The 15019-nt window shown below is 55.8% G+C and overlaps 5 protein-coding genes across 5 annotated transcripts; 2 read left to right on the forward strand and 3 right to left on the reverse strand.

Annotated features, from left to right (window-relative positions):
* Positions 1-1659: 1659 nt before the first annotated feature.
* MONBRDRAFT_14003 (uncharacterized protein) lies at positions 1660-3370 on the forward strand (the record flags this gene model as incomplete). Its single annotated transcript, XM_001742010.1, has 9 exons — positions 1660-1745; positions 1885-1951; positions 2048-2096; positions 2205-2296; positions 2385-2489; positions 2606-2731; positions 2817-2913; positions 2988-3113; positions 3264-3370. Coding segments are annotated over 9 exons (855 nt in total), but the record flags the coding sequence as incomplete, so codon positions are not given.
* A 379-nt stretch (positions 3371-3749) lies between these two features.
* MONBRDRAFT_14137 (uncharacterized protein) lies at positions 3750-4447 on the reverse strand (the record flags this gene model as incomplete). Its single annotated transcript, XM_001742462.1, has 3 exons — positions 3750-3973; positions 4051-4245; positions 4333-4447. Coding segments are annotated over 3 exons (534 nt in total), but the record flags the coding sequence as incomplete, so codon positions are not given.
* A 5216-nt stretch (positions 4448-9663) lies between these two features.
* MONBRDRAFT_35402 (uncharacterized protein) lies at positions 9664-11470 on the reverse strand. The gene is made up of 2 exons (XM_001742463.1): positions 11405-11470; positions 9664-11159 (listed from the first exon to the last, which is right to left on the reverse strand). The coding sequence occupies exon 2, from the start codon at positions 11094-11096 to the stop codon at positions 9915-9917; it is 1182 nt and encodes a 393-aa protein (XP_001742515.1). The 5' UTR covers positions 11097-11159; positions 11405-11470; the 3' UTR covers positions 9664-9914.
* Positions 11471-11603: 133 nt separating this feature from the next.
* MONBRDRAFT_30721 (uncharacterized protein) lies at positions 11604-12537 on the reverse strand. The gene is made up of 3 exons (XM_001742464.1): positions 12425-12537; positions 12135-12257; positions 11604-12024 (listed from the first exon to the last, which is right to left on the reverse strand). The coding sequence occupies exons 1-3, from the start codon at positions 12524-12526 to the stop codon at positions 11905-11907; spliced, it is 345 nt and encodes a 114-aa protein (XP_001742516.1). The 5' UTR covers positions 12527-12537; the 3' UTR covers positions 11604-11904.
* A 439-nt stretch (positions 12538-12976) lies between these two features.
* MONBRDRAFT_35404 (uncharacterized protein) lies at positions 12977-14909 on the forward strand (the record flags this gene model as incomplete). Its single annotated transcript, XM_001742011.1, has 6 exons — positions 12977-13065; positions 13170-13278; positions 13445-13931; positions 14018-14187; positions 14303-14486; positions 14652-14909. The coding sequence occupies 6 exons, from the start codon at positions 12977-12979 to the stop codon at positions 14840-14842; spliced, it is 1230 nt and encodes a 409-aa protein (XP_001742063.1). The 3' UTR covers positions 14843-14909.
* Between the last annotated feature and the right edge of the window lie 110 nt (positions 14910-15019).

Here is a 15019-nt window from a genome sequence, read left to right on the forward strand (position 1 = left end):
GAAAGTATGCCGCTAGACAGTCGCGATCAAACCGACTAAAAGCCCGTCGTGTATGCAGGTATTTTTCTGCAGCCTCCCGATCTGCAAACTCCGACCTACCGATGCACCAAAGACGGCGACCACCGTTGTCACGGGAGGGCGATGGGTTCAGCGCTTGCGCACAGCTTTTGAGCCAGTATGGCTTCAAGTTTGAAGGCCATCGCTCTGGTAGTCCTCTTCTGCCCGATCTCCCTGTCTTGGCAGCCCTGCCCACAGGTGCGCCAGTGCGTACCGCCGGTTCCGGGTGAGTTTGTAAAGCGTGTTGAAAGAGCTGTTGTAGATGATACTGAGCAAAAAGCTGGGGCGTAGGATAATGGGCTCAACTAGCAGGAGCTGCAGCGGGTTGAGTACGATGTCTGTGAGGACGATGCACAGGCTGACACAGCACCGTCACTGCGCTGGGCTGTCCACACGCACGTACGTGATCAAAAAAATTGGGAAGCGTAGAGGCGGTCCGGCTGAGGACGGCACCACCCATGCTGTGCCCTAGACCAATGACAACATCAAAGTGCTGGCGCAGCTCCTGGGCCCAGGCCTCTGCATCGGCGGGGGTAGTGGCGCCGGACCCGTGCATCTGGCCGTGCAAGCCTTGCAGCTCACGCACAAGATCATCGTGGCCAAAATCAGGCCAGCGCATTGCGTCCTGTCAAGCCCAGTAGCATGAGATGATTCAGACGATTTGGAGGCCAATTTCAAGCGCCATGGGCGCAGCATTGAGGCTCAGCAGAGCGTTTTGTAGCTGGCACTCTAGAAACCCGCACGGTTACGGCAACGGCAACGGCAGTGGCGCGAGCACCCGCACCTGTGCCTTGAGGCTAAAGTCTGACTTGGAGCCATGGCCCAGAAAGTCGGGGGCCGCCACCACCAGCTCAACAGGCTCACCCAATGAGACGGTCGCCGAGCCTGCCGTTGCCGAGCCAGCGCCTGCTGGCACCTGCCGGATTCTCCAAAGCAACATGTGAGTGCAGCTGCGAGCGCACCGCGAGTTGCGGTCCGCACAGCTGGCAGCCAAAGACACATACACACCTGTGGCGTCGGATTGGCCAGTCGAGCCCTCAAACTCGCCAACGTGGGGTTGAAGGTCCCCCTTGAAAACCCAGCGGCATGGGTCGCCACCACCAACACCCGACGCGTCGCCATTCTGCTCTTGTCACTCGACATCAAGCAAATGAATTGCAACACCTGCTCTCTCTCTCTCTCTCTTTCTCTCTCTCTCTCTCTCTCTCTCTCTCTCTCTCTCTCTCTCTCTCTAGCTCTATCTCTCTGTTTGTGTGTATACGACAGAAAAAGAGGAAAAGTGGGCTTTAATGTCAGATTAAAAACAGGTGAGACCTTATCACACTTTGAGACGTGGAGGAGGATCTGAAAGACGAGAAAGGAAACGGCAGCGCGAAGACGACCTGGAGCCTGGACCTGTCTGGACCAGTGCGAGGGCTAGATCTCGTTGGCAGTAGTGGTTGGCGGCGATTGACTCACGTTCAGTCAGTCACGGTGTCGTCGCGCTTTCTGCTCCTCTGACTTGGGCCCGGGGCCGTCCGCGAGCTGGCATGTTGCTTGGGCAAAAGCTCATTCGTCTGTAACGATCTTGGAACGGGTTGACCCCGATACCACACCTGCTAGGAAACTGTGCGCGGAGCCGTCGTAGTGGACAGCAAAGATGGCTTGAACCACCAAGGCATCGTCATGTCCGTTGAAGGCTCGGTCAGGTATGTATTTTGCCATCCCAGGCCACAGCAGGCAGACAGTGACACAATTTGATCCCGACCAGCCGCTCCATGGCTCTGCCTATCCGTAGCTCTTGCTCATCTGCCATCTGCCATGCCTGCTCAATCTTCACGCTGCCAGCCTCCAGCTCAGTGCAAAGAACCAGGGTGTGTTTGAGGCGTTTTACAACTCGATCAAGCCCATTCCGGTGAGCACCCTTGTTTGCAATCCTTCGAATCAATGGCTCGCCGTCTACGACCTCAACTCAGCTCATCCGACACCGCTTCTGGCATCTCATTCCTAGCTTATCAACCTGCGTTTTGAGATGCAAGCCGCGCAAAAGCTCCCGGGCGGTACGCCCTTGCCAAAGCAACAATTTGTGATCCACTGGATTCTGCCCTCCCTTTGGACCAATCCTGCCTTTGTCCGCCTCACGCCACACGCACCGCGTGCCGCCCTAGGTCAAACACAACTGCCCTTTGAGATCCCGCTCAAGCCCAAGAATGGCCAAGAGCTCTATGAAACCTACCACGGTGTTTTTGTGAACATCCAGGTCGGTCCCAGCCGAGCTTTTGATCCTACAAAGTCCTTTCTCGTGGTGCTTCACACCCTCCGCCTCTCACCCTGACCTTCCTCTGCAGTACTCGCTGCGAGTCGATGTGAAGCGCTCCGCTTTTAGCAAGGATCTTTCCAAAGCCATCGAGTTTTTGGTCCAAGCCGATGTCCCCGAGGAACCCGCCCGCCCGGTATGCTTGGCTTCAAAAAAATAAAAATTTTCAGCCTCATGTTACAGGATAGACGCAAACCGGGCCTTGCCTCGGGCTGGCTCCACTCACCCATCGCCATGCTCGACTTTGGGCAGGTCAACTTCACCATCAGCCCGGCCTCGCTGGAAAACGTGGGCAACCGCTCCTCGGTCCCTGATTTTCTGATCGAAGGCCGCCTTGCCTCGACTGCCTTTCACATTGATCAGCCTCTGGCTGGAGAGGTTGGTCGCGCCCCAGCCAGCCCCGACAACAGGCGTTTGGCCTGTGCTGCCACTCATCACCAACCTTACCAACGCCCACTCTTAGCTGCGAGTTACACACTGCGCTGAGCCAATCAAATCCATCGAGCTGCAGTTGGTCCGCGTTGAGACCTGCGGCTGTCGTGAGGGCTATGCAAAAGACCGTACGTCCCTAGCCCTCTGTCCGCGTCAATTTCTCGAGGCGCCCACCTCTCACACTCCACTTGTTCATGAGTAGCTACGGAGATTCAGAACATCCAGATTGCCGAGGGTGACGTGCAGCGCGATGTCGCCATCCCCATTCACATGATCTTTCCACGCCTGTTCACCTGTCCCACCTTGATCACGGACAACTTCAAAGTCGGTACGTCAAATCAATCCAGTTTTTGTTTTTATTTTTAGCGTGCACAGTCGTCGTGCACAGCCTTTGCTCCGTGTTGCCCGCACAAGCAAAACGCATCTCGCGCCCTAGCCGTTGATTGTGTTTTCATTCGTTTTGCGTCCCGGTCTGCAGAGTTTGAGCTGAACGTAGTAACGGTCTTGCAACGAGGCGAGCTCATCACGGAAAACTTTCCCCTCAAGCTCCTGCGATGGCAACTGCCCGAAGCCGTCCTGGACTAGCTAGGCATCTTTCCTCCACCATCTTTTTCGTGCTCTGGCCCGAGTCTCGCTTGTTGTGCATGGAACAGGCCGCCTTTCTGGCCTTGGCGCTTGATAAGAAGTGATTGATTGATTAACTGTATCCAGCTAGGTCAAGTCGAGTCAAACAACAGCAACAGCAGGTCGCTCATCAACCAGTGGCTGCACCTGTCGGTGGCAATGGAAGTCGCTCAAAAGGAAAAAAAGAGAGAAAACAAGCGCGCGCATCCACACACACACATACACAAAAGAAGTGCCGCACGGCGGCCATTCTGAAACACAACCACGGAATCTACTCGGTTGATCCCGACAGCTGCAAGCCACCACAAGCAAGAAGAGCCCACTGTCAGAGCAACGAGTCTCAAGAAGCGGCAAGTTCACACCAGTTTTCTCCATGCCGCACGATAGAGGTTGAAACCGGAGAACATACCCCATTCTGCTCAGCCAGGTGATATGTGGCCTTGCGAAGCTGGCGCAAGCGCTCTTGTTCATGACGCAATTCAGCCTCAAGCTCCAAGCATCGCACTTGCGAGTCCATCTGCAGTCGCTTTGTCTGTGTCAAAGAGAGCTTCAGGTAATCTTGGGCTGCCGACGACAAGATGGGCCAGTGAGTTTAGGTGAATGCACAAAGTCCGTGGAGGGACGCCCTCAGTGTCACTCACCAGACTGTGCCTCCCGCGACTTGTGGCACGCCTCGCGCACGGCATCGATCAAGGCACGAGTCGCCACCTGCACTGATTTAGAATCATTCTCGAGTTCTGCCTTGTTGGGGCTGTCAAGGCGCGCTTTGACGCGGGAGGCCGACACCAACTGCGCCGTGCTTGCAGCAATCTCTTGGCCACAAACCATAATCTCCTCTGCAATCACACGCATTTGAGCCTGATCAGTGGGCCCAACCAGCAGCAGATTGGCGGCGGTGAACATGAAAATCCTCAAAAGCCTACCCAGTTTGGCATCGCCGTGTAGAGCCTTGTCTGAGGTATCAACAAGGAACGAGCTTGCACTGCCCACGGCACGAGCGGCTGAGATGAGGCCTTCGACCCATCGCGAGTTGCGCTTGTAAAACTGTGCCTTGGTTTCGGGTCGCTGTGTGGGTGATATTCACGAGCAAGTGAGAAATGACCCTTGTCACCAAGTCAACCAGGCGCGATCAACAGCCATCAAACACACCTTGCTCTTGCCCGTCTCGTCCTGCACAATTTCAATCTGTAAACGCGTCGCTGACCCAGAGAGAGCTAGAGTTTGAAGCATAGTCAGGATGAGTCTCTTGAGTACTGTTGTTCGAACACGCTTCATGACACGTGCATACTCCCTACCCGCCTGATAGTCACCACTCTGTGGTTGTTCACTACCCTCCTACCCCTGCTTTCGCCGAGGCACCGGCGCCACAAGGAAAACCCCGACCAGACGAGCAGGCCTGACCTTGAATGCTCTTGAGCAAGGTCTTGCTGTGATCCAAAATGCTTTCATGAACGTTGAGCTTGGCCTCGTCCAAGGTCGACTTGGCCTCGGCCAACAGGCGCTCAATCTTCTCGGCAGCCGCATCGATGGCCCGCGTGGCCAGACGCATCTGGTCTTCAAGACTGCCAGCTCGCGACAGAGCCAGGTCTTGAAGATGTTCCAGATATGCACGTAGGCCATCCACCTCTGCGACACATGAAACGCTGTGGACTTTGCGTTGCAGGGCATCGAGCGTCTGGGAAGTGATGGCTTTCATGTGGGTACGCGCAGCTTGGCGCTGGGCAGCGTCGGGAGCTACGGCCTCAAGGTCAGCCAGGTTGGAAAGCATGGGCCCAACCACCAAGAGCTCAAGGGCGCCGGTGAGTAGATCCGACGCTTTACCAGCTGCCAGGTGTCGGCCCATGCCAGAGAGCAAGTCATTGGCTTCTGGAAGGGATTCCTCCGTAACCTGGCGGTAGAGTGCGGCAAGGGCGGCTCGCAATTGATCCTCGCGTTGCGCCACCTGTTCCTCATGCTGCGTGGACAGGCGCTGCAGCTCGGCCAGCTGGTTGGCTTGCAGCGTTGCTTCGCTTTGACGCAAGCGCTCCACCTCAGCAGTACGTTCTTGGCGGAGCTGGCCCAGCTGTTCACGCAGTTCCTGTACCTCTGAACGACTGCTGTCATAGGAGGCGCGGGCGCGACGGCCCTCCTCTCGAGCCTCCTCCAGCTCGGACGTGAGCTGTTTACGAGCCGCATCCAGATCCGACTGTGCTTGCTGCAGCTGACTTTTGAGGTGAGCAAGCTCTGCGGCATGTTCTTCACCCAATTTCTCGGCGGCAGCTGCAGAAGCAGCACGCTCTTGCTCGTTCTGGCGCTCAAGGCTGCGCAGGCGATCGTTGAGCTTGTCGGTGGCCTCTTGGGCGCGACGGGCCTCTTGTTGGTGGCGCTGGTTGTCCTGCTCTAGTTGATTGATGCGGGTGCTGCGCTCCGCCAGTTCTGCCTGCAGAGTGGCTACTTGTTGCTGAAAGGTCTTGACCTCACTGGTCACGCGAGCATCCTGGTCCATGAGAGTGTTCACGCGCGCATTGGCCTCGGTCAGGTCACGTTGCAGCTGGTCATTGGCATGATTCAGCTGGAGCACCTTGGCACTATGCTGCTCTGTGCTCGTGAGTAGCTCCTGGCGCAAAGAGTCGAGCTAACGCCAAGTAGAACAACACCAAGCAGACAGGAAATGAGGGGATTGCGAACCAGCAATTGCAGTGCAAAATTGACACAGGTTTAAGTTTAAAGAGGACCGGGTCCGGTGCCTTACCTCGCGATTGAGCGCAGTGATCTCGTCGCATTTGCCATCAATTTCGCTGAGAAGACGTAGCTTCTCGCTGCGCACCTGCGACAGCTCGTTACTTCTTGTCATGTCCTGTTCCACGGCTGTGATGGCCTTTTGCGAGGCCTCGTCGAGCTGTATGAATCCAGCAAGCCAGAACATTGAGCGCCGACACCCAGGCGGAGGCTAGCAATAGGGGGCGATGACTTGCGCGCGCACACACACACACACACACACACACACACACACACACACACACACACACACACACACACACACACACACACACACACACACACACACACACACACACACACACACACACACATACCTTGGCTTGCATTTGATCAAGCTGCTGTGTGAGCTGGACGCGCTCCGCGTGACCCTTGGCAAGATCTGCCTGGGCTTCTTCCAGCTCCTTCTTGAGTTGATCACGATCGTGGGAGGTGGCAGTTTTTGCATCCATGAGACTACCCAGTTGCACGCGCAAACCCTCGAGCTCAGTGTTGAGCTCTGAAGCGCGGCGCTCTTGGGCAAGGGACGTTTCGCGTCGATCCGCCTCGAGGGCATTGAGTTGTTGTTGCAGCGCGTCGTTATGGTCACCAAGCTGTTTGCGTTGTGTGTCGCTGTCGGCGCGTAATTGATCGAGTTGCTGCTGGAGCTTGGCCAGCTCCGCGTCCTTGGCTTCGACCTGTTGCTCGAGGTCGAGCATGAGTGCGCGGATGGACTGCTGCTCGCGCTGCTGAAGATCCAGCTTCTCCTCGCGCTCGTTCAGATTGCTCTGCAGCTCGCGGAGCGAATGAAGGGCTTCATCGCGTGCGGCCATGGTAAGGATAACCTGCTCGTTCTTGTTGTCCAGCTCTTGCTGGAGGTGCTCGACCTGGTCCGAGAGTTCTGAGTTTTGCTGTGCGCTGGCTTCTTGCATTTCAGAGAGGGTGCGAGCATCCATGTTCTTGAGGCCATCGGTGAGTTCGGAGACGTAGGATTCGAGCGAGGCAATGACAGCCTTTTGATCCTCAACCTCTTGCCGCAAACGCTGTGCATCATCACCGGGGCCCAGGTGACTGGGCGTGGGGGTGCCGCCTCGGCGGCCTGCCTTGGGCGAGCTTCCGGGCGAGCCAATGCGGCCCGGGCTGAGGGTGCGACGCATACTGGAGCCAAAGCCGTCGTCGTCATCTTCAAATTTGGCAACCATTGCTCGCGAGGCCTCGTCGGGCTCGACTTGGACGACAGCCATGGGGATGCCGCTGAGCACGTCAGGTGGAGGCCCATCGAGATTGAGGGTGACGAGGCGGGCTGCGAGATAGGGAATGCGGCGCACGCGGTAGTAGATGGCGCGGAGCTTGGCGTGCTGGTCGTGAAATTGGCGAACAATGCCGAAAATATCTTGTTCGCGGTCGGCAAGAGCACAGAGGAGCTGTTGCAGAAGAATGTAGATGGCGACCGTTTGTTCGAGAACGCTGTACATGGGCCAGAGGAGGCACGCTTGCTCACGAAACTCCTTGGTTTTGAGCTTGCGAGGGGAGATGGTCGGGGCCTGACTCATGCACATGTCGAGGACGACGGTGGTGCACATGATCTGCACCTGCTGGAGTTCGGCGAGGCGACGGGGCAACTCTGGGCCGTACTTGGCGGCCAGATCAGCCGCATTGATTGGGGCGGCCAGGCTTGACTCAAACTCTTTGAAATCGCGGTGAAAGTCGAGCTTGGTCACCAGCAGCTGGGAGAGGAGGCTGGCCACCTTGCCGTACACCGTTTGCTCTTGCTCGTGCAGGCGCCCAAGATAGCGAATGGTTTCCTCAAATGACTGGATCATCGGGAGCACGACACGGCGCGGCAACGACAATGTCAATGCAGGGTTGATAGCATGTGCGGGGGCCGACAAGGGCGTTTTGCGGTGGCGGCCAAAGGGGGCGAAGGGGTTGGGAAAGGTGACTCACCTGATAGGCTTTGATGAGGAGAGTATGGTCAAGGACATGGATGAGACGGTGGGAGACACCCAGGGCTTTCCAGGCCACCTCGGCACTGGTGTTGAGATGGCTGAGTCGAGGGACGTGGCGGAAAAAGGGGGTCAAGTCTTGTTGGTCGAGCGTGCTGTCGATGATGGCGGCAATATGCGTCTCTTTGGGCGGGCGCTTTTCACTGTTCATGGCCTTGTTCATCAGGTGCTGCACCTGCTTTTCCGTCTGTCAACAACGAAGAGCGACGAGCACCGTCGCACGGGCATGTGAGGACAAGAAAGGCGGAAGAAGACCGAGCGAGTACTCAATGGTGGTGCTGCAGGATAAGGCTATTGATCGAGATACCTGGACGGTCATGGTGACGGTGATACCGCGTGGCAGGCGTTAATGCCGTGAATCACGCTGCAAAAGGCCCGCAGCTTGGTGGAGTTGTTGGACAAGGGGAGCAGAAGCACACGCACACAGAGAGCGGCTAGGATTGGAGCCCTGCAGTAGGAAGGCGCTTGATGAGATCGTGGCAGAAGAAAAAAAAAAGGTTGGATATAGATGAGGTGTAGATGAAGCCACGTTCATGCATATGGATGAGGCGCAATGTGCAGTGGCGGGAGGGGCAGGAAAAAATGATCTCGGGGTGCCTCAAGTTGCGGGGATGGGGCGAGACGGGGGAGGCCAAAAAAAAAAAAAAAAAAGGTTCTTGGCTCGTGAGGGAGGACTTTTGTTTTTGTGTGTAAGTTGAGGTCTGGATCATGAGTGAGGATGGTGAATCGGGTAGCACTGGCGGCGACGAACGCGAGTGGGTGGTGGGCCCGACATGAGCAAGCGCGGCAACGTGGAAACGGGTTTGGGGCAAAGGAGGCGGTCTCTGCGTCTGACTGCGTGGTCCGTGTGTGGTGATGAGATTGGGACGCGGGCATACCAGTTGTCAGCCGTTGCGCTGCAAAGCTCGCGCCACAGGGAGAGAGCGAGAGAGCGAGAGAGGGGGTGCGGGTGATGAAGAGCGAGCGAGCCGGAGAGAAATCGGTCCGAAGAAAAATAAGATGGGTAGGTCGCGCGTGCGAGGTCTTGTCTTGGAACCCCAGCGCTCGCGCAGTGAATTCCTTGCCTCCACGAAACGATCTGGGAGGGATACTGTCGCCAACAGCAGGTGTGTGAGCTGCGGGTGTGTGCACGGGCAACACACACAGACACACACACACACACGGAAGCTGATGGAAACGATGTCGTCATCTTGACCATGTCAACAACAACAACACACGCACTTCGTTTTGGACAGTAAGACGAATAAAGGGAGGTCAACAGTCAACAAGCGACCGGTTGGACTGTTGCCTTTCGTGTATCACTGGTGTGTTGGAGCAGCACAATGAGCATGTTCTTCCCCCTAAGGCAGTGGTGTTCTTTGTGTCCGGGTGCCGCTGCCCTTTCGCAGAGAAGGCCGGAGGGAACGGTGCCGCTGCCCTTTGGGGTTTGTCCGCAGTCCTGGTCTTTGAAAGGGCCATCACGCATGTGCACTAGTCTCATATTGTCCTGCACCAACTTTGCTTTATGGGGTCTTGAAAACAACGATAAGATCGATTTTATATGCGAAAACTCAGCTCGGGTGCATCTGCAAGCGGCATTTGGCACAGGTAGCGCCATATTTGTCAGACAAATGTTCCGGGGTCGGCGTCACTGCCTTCGTTCCAAGTCATTGAACATGGGGCGGCGACCAAAATGGACTCGGCAACTCGGATCAGATGGATAATTAGATCGGATGGATGATTGACATGATGTGAATTGATCATAGCATGGGAACTTGCAGCCCTCAGGCTTCAGAGGCGGACCTATCGGCCTCGGAAGCACTGGATCCTGAGCCACAGAGGCTTCGAGCTGCAGACGTGAGGACGCACCAGAACACGTAAAGGAGGCCAGGCACGTAAAAGACGAGGCCGGCAATGATGCAGTTCGAGGCAACGTAGACGCGCTTGTAGGTCCCCGCACAAATGTAGTACTCGCCGTCATCTGTCGGGGCGGGGCCTGTCTCCAAGTTGAATTTCTGCAGCTGCGTTAAGACCAGGATTGAAAAGGTCGCGACCAGGGCCCCGAGGATCAGGGCCAATAACGGAAAGAAGGCGCCGATCAGCCACGACCCCAGGCTGTGGTATGGTGAAGTGTTGTCTCCGGAGAGCACGGTCAAAGAAATGATCAAGGACACAATGCCAAAGACCGACAAGATGCTGGTCGTGGTGGTGTAATAGCTCGACTGCTTGGCCGTGTCCTGGTTAACTTTGCACATCCACGACTTGTAGCCCAGGGGATGCTTGCGCCGCTCGCTGGTGGAAAAAGAGCGACGCGCCCGTGTAGCGCCCGTGTTCTCCGAGGCACCGTTGTCCATGAGCCAAAAGTCTCGTCGCTCATCTTGGTCGGCCTCGTCGTCATCTGGAAGGGTAAAGCGCGCTTTGTGGCCCTGCTTACGATAGGCTTCGCAGTCACGCATAGGGTTGTTGAAGCCGCTGTAAACGCCCCATGCGTTGGAGAGAAGATAGAATTGACGCTCCATCAACCGCCAGTCGCCAGGGCGGTGATAACAGCTGTATCCGTTGGCCAGTGTGCCGTTGAGATCGAGGCTACTGGTACGCTCAAATTCGCGCGAGAAAAGGCCCACTGTCAGCAGAATGAGGGCCAAGATGGCAGCAAAGGCGAGAAAGAAGGCGCCGTTTTCCTTCAAACAAGATTCTTCACTGATCTCATCGGCAGTGGGTCCTTCTGTGGGTGAGACCACCAGCTGCTGGGGTGCAGGGGCAGGCGGCGGTGGTGGTGCAGGCGGTGCAGCAGATGCATACCCCGACCCGGGTGCAAGGAAGGCTTCGGGCGCGGGTGCAGCTAGGGGAGTCGGTGGCGCCTCGTATACCCCCGACCGCGAGCTTTCAAGCGAGGAATCCAGCAGCGCTGTATGCCCGCTCTCAGAAACTACATCCGCATATGCGGGGGGCGGCGGATCTTCCATGATGAAAGGTGATGCGCCGCACTACGATGTCGCTCGATGGAGGGGATGGCGCTGAGCAAAGATCTACATGGAGAAGTGATTGGCACACGAAGCATGAGAATGAAACGTGCTCGCAGGCCACGACATTCCTCTGAGCACAGACATCGACCTGGCACAAGGCACAACAATCAATCGAGAAGTGCAAGCTTCTCAACTGCTTCCTAACAACACACACACACGCATCCTTCACCCTCTGATGCACTGTCGTCCAAAGGCATTCCATCAACTGTTCGACCCTGTACGCGAGTCCCCGAACCTGGTAACCTTACCAGCACAATCAAGACGCAACAAGTGCCAAAAGCGAGAGAGCGAGAGAGCGAGAGGGAGAGGGAGGGGGAGGGAGAGTCAGGGCGAGGGAGGACACGATGATGAGTTGGGCTGTCACCAAAAAGCATACCCAACGCTGACAAATAAGCAAACAACGTGTGTGTGTGTGTGTGTGTGTGTGTGTGTGCTTGACAATAATATACTTTAGAGGGTGTGAATTGATTTTATGTCTAGAAGAAGCGCACAAGAGGCGCTGGTCTGCCCAGAAGAATGTCCCAGTCAACCATATCAGACACACGGGCACCCCAGACGTGACGAGCATGCGCAAACGCAACGGTAGAGACAGCACAGCACGAAAGAACACAAGAACAGTAGATGAAAAAAGTTGGGTCGAGACAGCGCCGCGGCTCGCCGGGCCTGCTCAAGGAGGCAATGAAGCTGGGTGGAATTTTTTTTATAAAACACAAGTGCCAAAAGCTTAAAAGAGACTTGTGTCTCAGACCTATGCCGAGGGTGGCGGGGGAATTCGTTGACCTTCAAGCTTCATAAAGTAGAACTTGCCCGAGACATCGTCAAGACCATATTGCAATCGCTCGCGACTGGCCTTGGTCACCACATACACCTAAACACATGGGGTAGCAGGCAAAGACCAAGCGTCAGAGTCAAGCACCTCCGCGACCGACGGGCGGCAAAAAGCCGACGCAAACGACGCCAGGGTTTGATGCGACAAACCTCCTGCATCTCAAACCCGTGCTTGCAGACCACCTTGTAGCCATGATCGTGTGCACCGGCAATCTTCATGGTCAACATGCGATGCATCTTCTTGGAATGCCGGGCTGGTCCCGGAATGAGGCGCTGTCACCGCGGCGTGGGCCCCCAAGCCAAGGGAAGTGAGCCAAATATGCAGAAATTATTGTCTGTTGAAGCGCGCTACCAGTGCACCTTCACCCTTTAAAAAAAAAAAAAAGGGAGGGGGGGAGGCAGATTGGCACCCATCAGAAGAGACGCAGACTGTCACTTACATCAATGACCTGACCATGACGCGTGGCCAGCTGGTTGAGCGCGTTCCGCAAGCCTGGCAGGCTCTTGGCCGTCTGGACCACTCGGAAAACCTTTTCCGCCATGTTGCCTGCTATCTATACAAACCCCAAGTGCATGGGCCCCCGTGAGCTCACTCAATAACACACAAATAACACACACCATCAAGCGGCACGCTGACAACCCCACAAACACCCCTGCCTCGTCTTTGATCAAGACGACGATGCCTTCAAAGAGACCGCTGCCCGAGCCGGCCGCACACACACACACACACACACACACACACTTACTCACTTGATGGAATAAGAGAAAGTGTGTCAGAGTTCACACGTTTCAATACTTTCCCCCATGCGAGAAGAAGATCAGCTCACTGCATTCGTCTACTGAATTTCTTATTGCACAATCGATGTCAGGTGTTGTTTTTTTTTTTTTTTTTTTTTTTTTTTTTTTTTTTTTCATTTTCATTTTGACAGGGTCATCGAACGGATTGTTGAACATCAAACAAGATGCGGGTGTTGGTGGCAGGAGCCGGGGCCATGGGCTGGTCCGTGGCTTGGCATCTACGCCAGGCATTACCAGCTGCCGCCCGCATCACCGTTGTTGCACCTGAGGAATGGAATCAGTAGTGAGTTTGGACTCGATCACCCCTTGGCCCATCATCAACAAAGTGGTCTGCTCCGACAAGTCATCACTCAACTCGTCGGCCGCCCCGTGAATGCACGCTGGCAGCAAGAGCACCGTCTTAAGCGCTGGAGGCCTGCGACAGCAGTTCTCCATACCCGCCAACGTTGAGTTTTCCCTCTTTGGCCTCGACTTTTTCCGCAACTTTGCCAATCTGGTAAGCGTGTGACATGCAGAACGTCTCGGCACGTCAAACTCACCTGTCAACTTAGATGCCGCGGGTGCACTGGATTGCCTGTTTCATCGCTCTCACGCTCCACTACCTTTCGGTGTCTGTGACCCCACCACGCCACGACGCCTAATCCGCCATTGATTTATGGTAGGATCGCCAGCAACGCGCCCGTACGACGCTCCAACCGGACCACGCCTTGCAGGATCTCCTTCACATCAAGATGCGCGAGAATGGCTACACCTTTCTAGCTTCTACCCCCGAGTCAGCTCAGACTCTCGCAGAACTGGTGGAGATGCAATGTCGTCTGGGTGCGGCGACCCAACTCGCCACCCCCACCCAGCTTCGGGCGCGTTACCCCTGGCTTTGCGTGGATGACATCGAAGCCGGCACGATGAGCTACTCGGGCGAAGGCTTCATCGATCCTTGGGAGTACCTGGCCAACCTGCGGGCCCTCTGTCTCCAAACCGGTGGCATCGACCAGAGGCAAGGGCGCGTTGATCGTCTTGAGCTGGATGCTCGCAGAACTAGCGTGGCCGGTGCCTGGATCAGCAGCCCGACGGTCGATGCCGACCCCGCGTACGAACCCGTGGACCTCTTCATCAACTGTGCTGGGTGCTTTAGCAACGACGTTTTCAAAGGTCAGGCACAAGGCCGGTAGTTTGCCTCTTCCCCTGCCAGTTTGCCCGGCCCTCATCGGCACGGTCTCTTGTGGTATCGAGCGCAGGTACCCACCTGAGCGTACCGGTGCGAGCCCGTAAGCGCTACGTCTTTGCCATTCGCAGCAGTGCTCAAAACGCACCTGGAATAAACAGCCCTTTGTTGGTTGACCCAAGTGGCGTTTACTTTCGTCCCGAGCTGGCCCCGAACACCTACATTACAGGCGTCTCCCCCAAGGTCCGTCAATCCGCCTTTGGGCAGTGAACGCACAGAGCTGGAGCACCTAGCCCCTCCGATCGGTCAGGCCTACGCTCCCCACGCTGCCCTCACTTGCTCCGGGCTCAAACTATAGGCAGACGCCGATCCAGATTATAGCGATTTTAGTACATTGGCAGAACTAGAAGATAGCCTCTTTCACGATCAAATTTGGCCCGCCCTCTACAACCGTGTACCTGATGCCTTTGATGCCCTTCGCGTCATCTCATCATGGGCCGGGTTCTACGACTACAACACATTTGACCAAAATGCCCTCATCGGTGAGTCTGACGTGATGAACAAGTTTTTTTTTTTGTTTTTGTTTTTTGTTTTTTTTTTGTTTTTTCTTTGTCCTTTTTTTTTGGCCCACCTCGGCCTCTGCCTGTGCCTCTGTCCATCGATGAAGACACACTCTCACTTGCATTTGCAACACATGTCGTCACCAGGCTTGATGCCAGGCATGGACAACCTCTACGTTTGCACCGGCTTTTCGGGACATGGGCTTCAGCATTCACCGGCCGCGGGCTACGTTATCTCGCAGCTCGTCACTGGCCAAGGACATAAGCTGGGCAGTGAGGCATTTGCAGTGGAGCGCGTCGCCGCTAATGCCCCGATTCTTGAGGCGGGCATTGTTTAGATGTGTTTCTTTGACGTAGTAAAGAGACGTGTCGTTCGTTGGTCCGTTTGAATTGAATCTGAGGCGCACACTTGCTCGGTCGCGCTCGGAATGAATACGCCAAGATGGCAACTGGCGATATTGAACTATAACATGCAAGTCGGTTTCTTATCACATCCCAAGTTTACACGACATGAC

Source organism: Monosiga brevicollis, genomic scaffold, assembly GCF_000002865.3.
Source record: "Monosiga brevicollis MX1 MONBRscaffold_2 genomic scaffold, whole genome shotgun sequence".
NCBI lineage: Eukaryota > Choanoflagellata > Craspedida > Salpingoecidae > Monosiga > Monosiga brevicollis.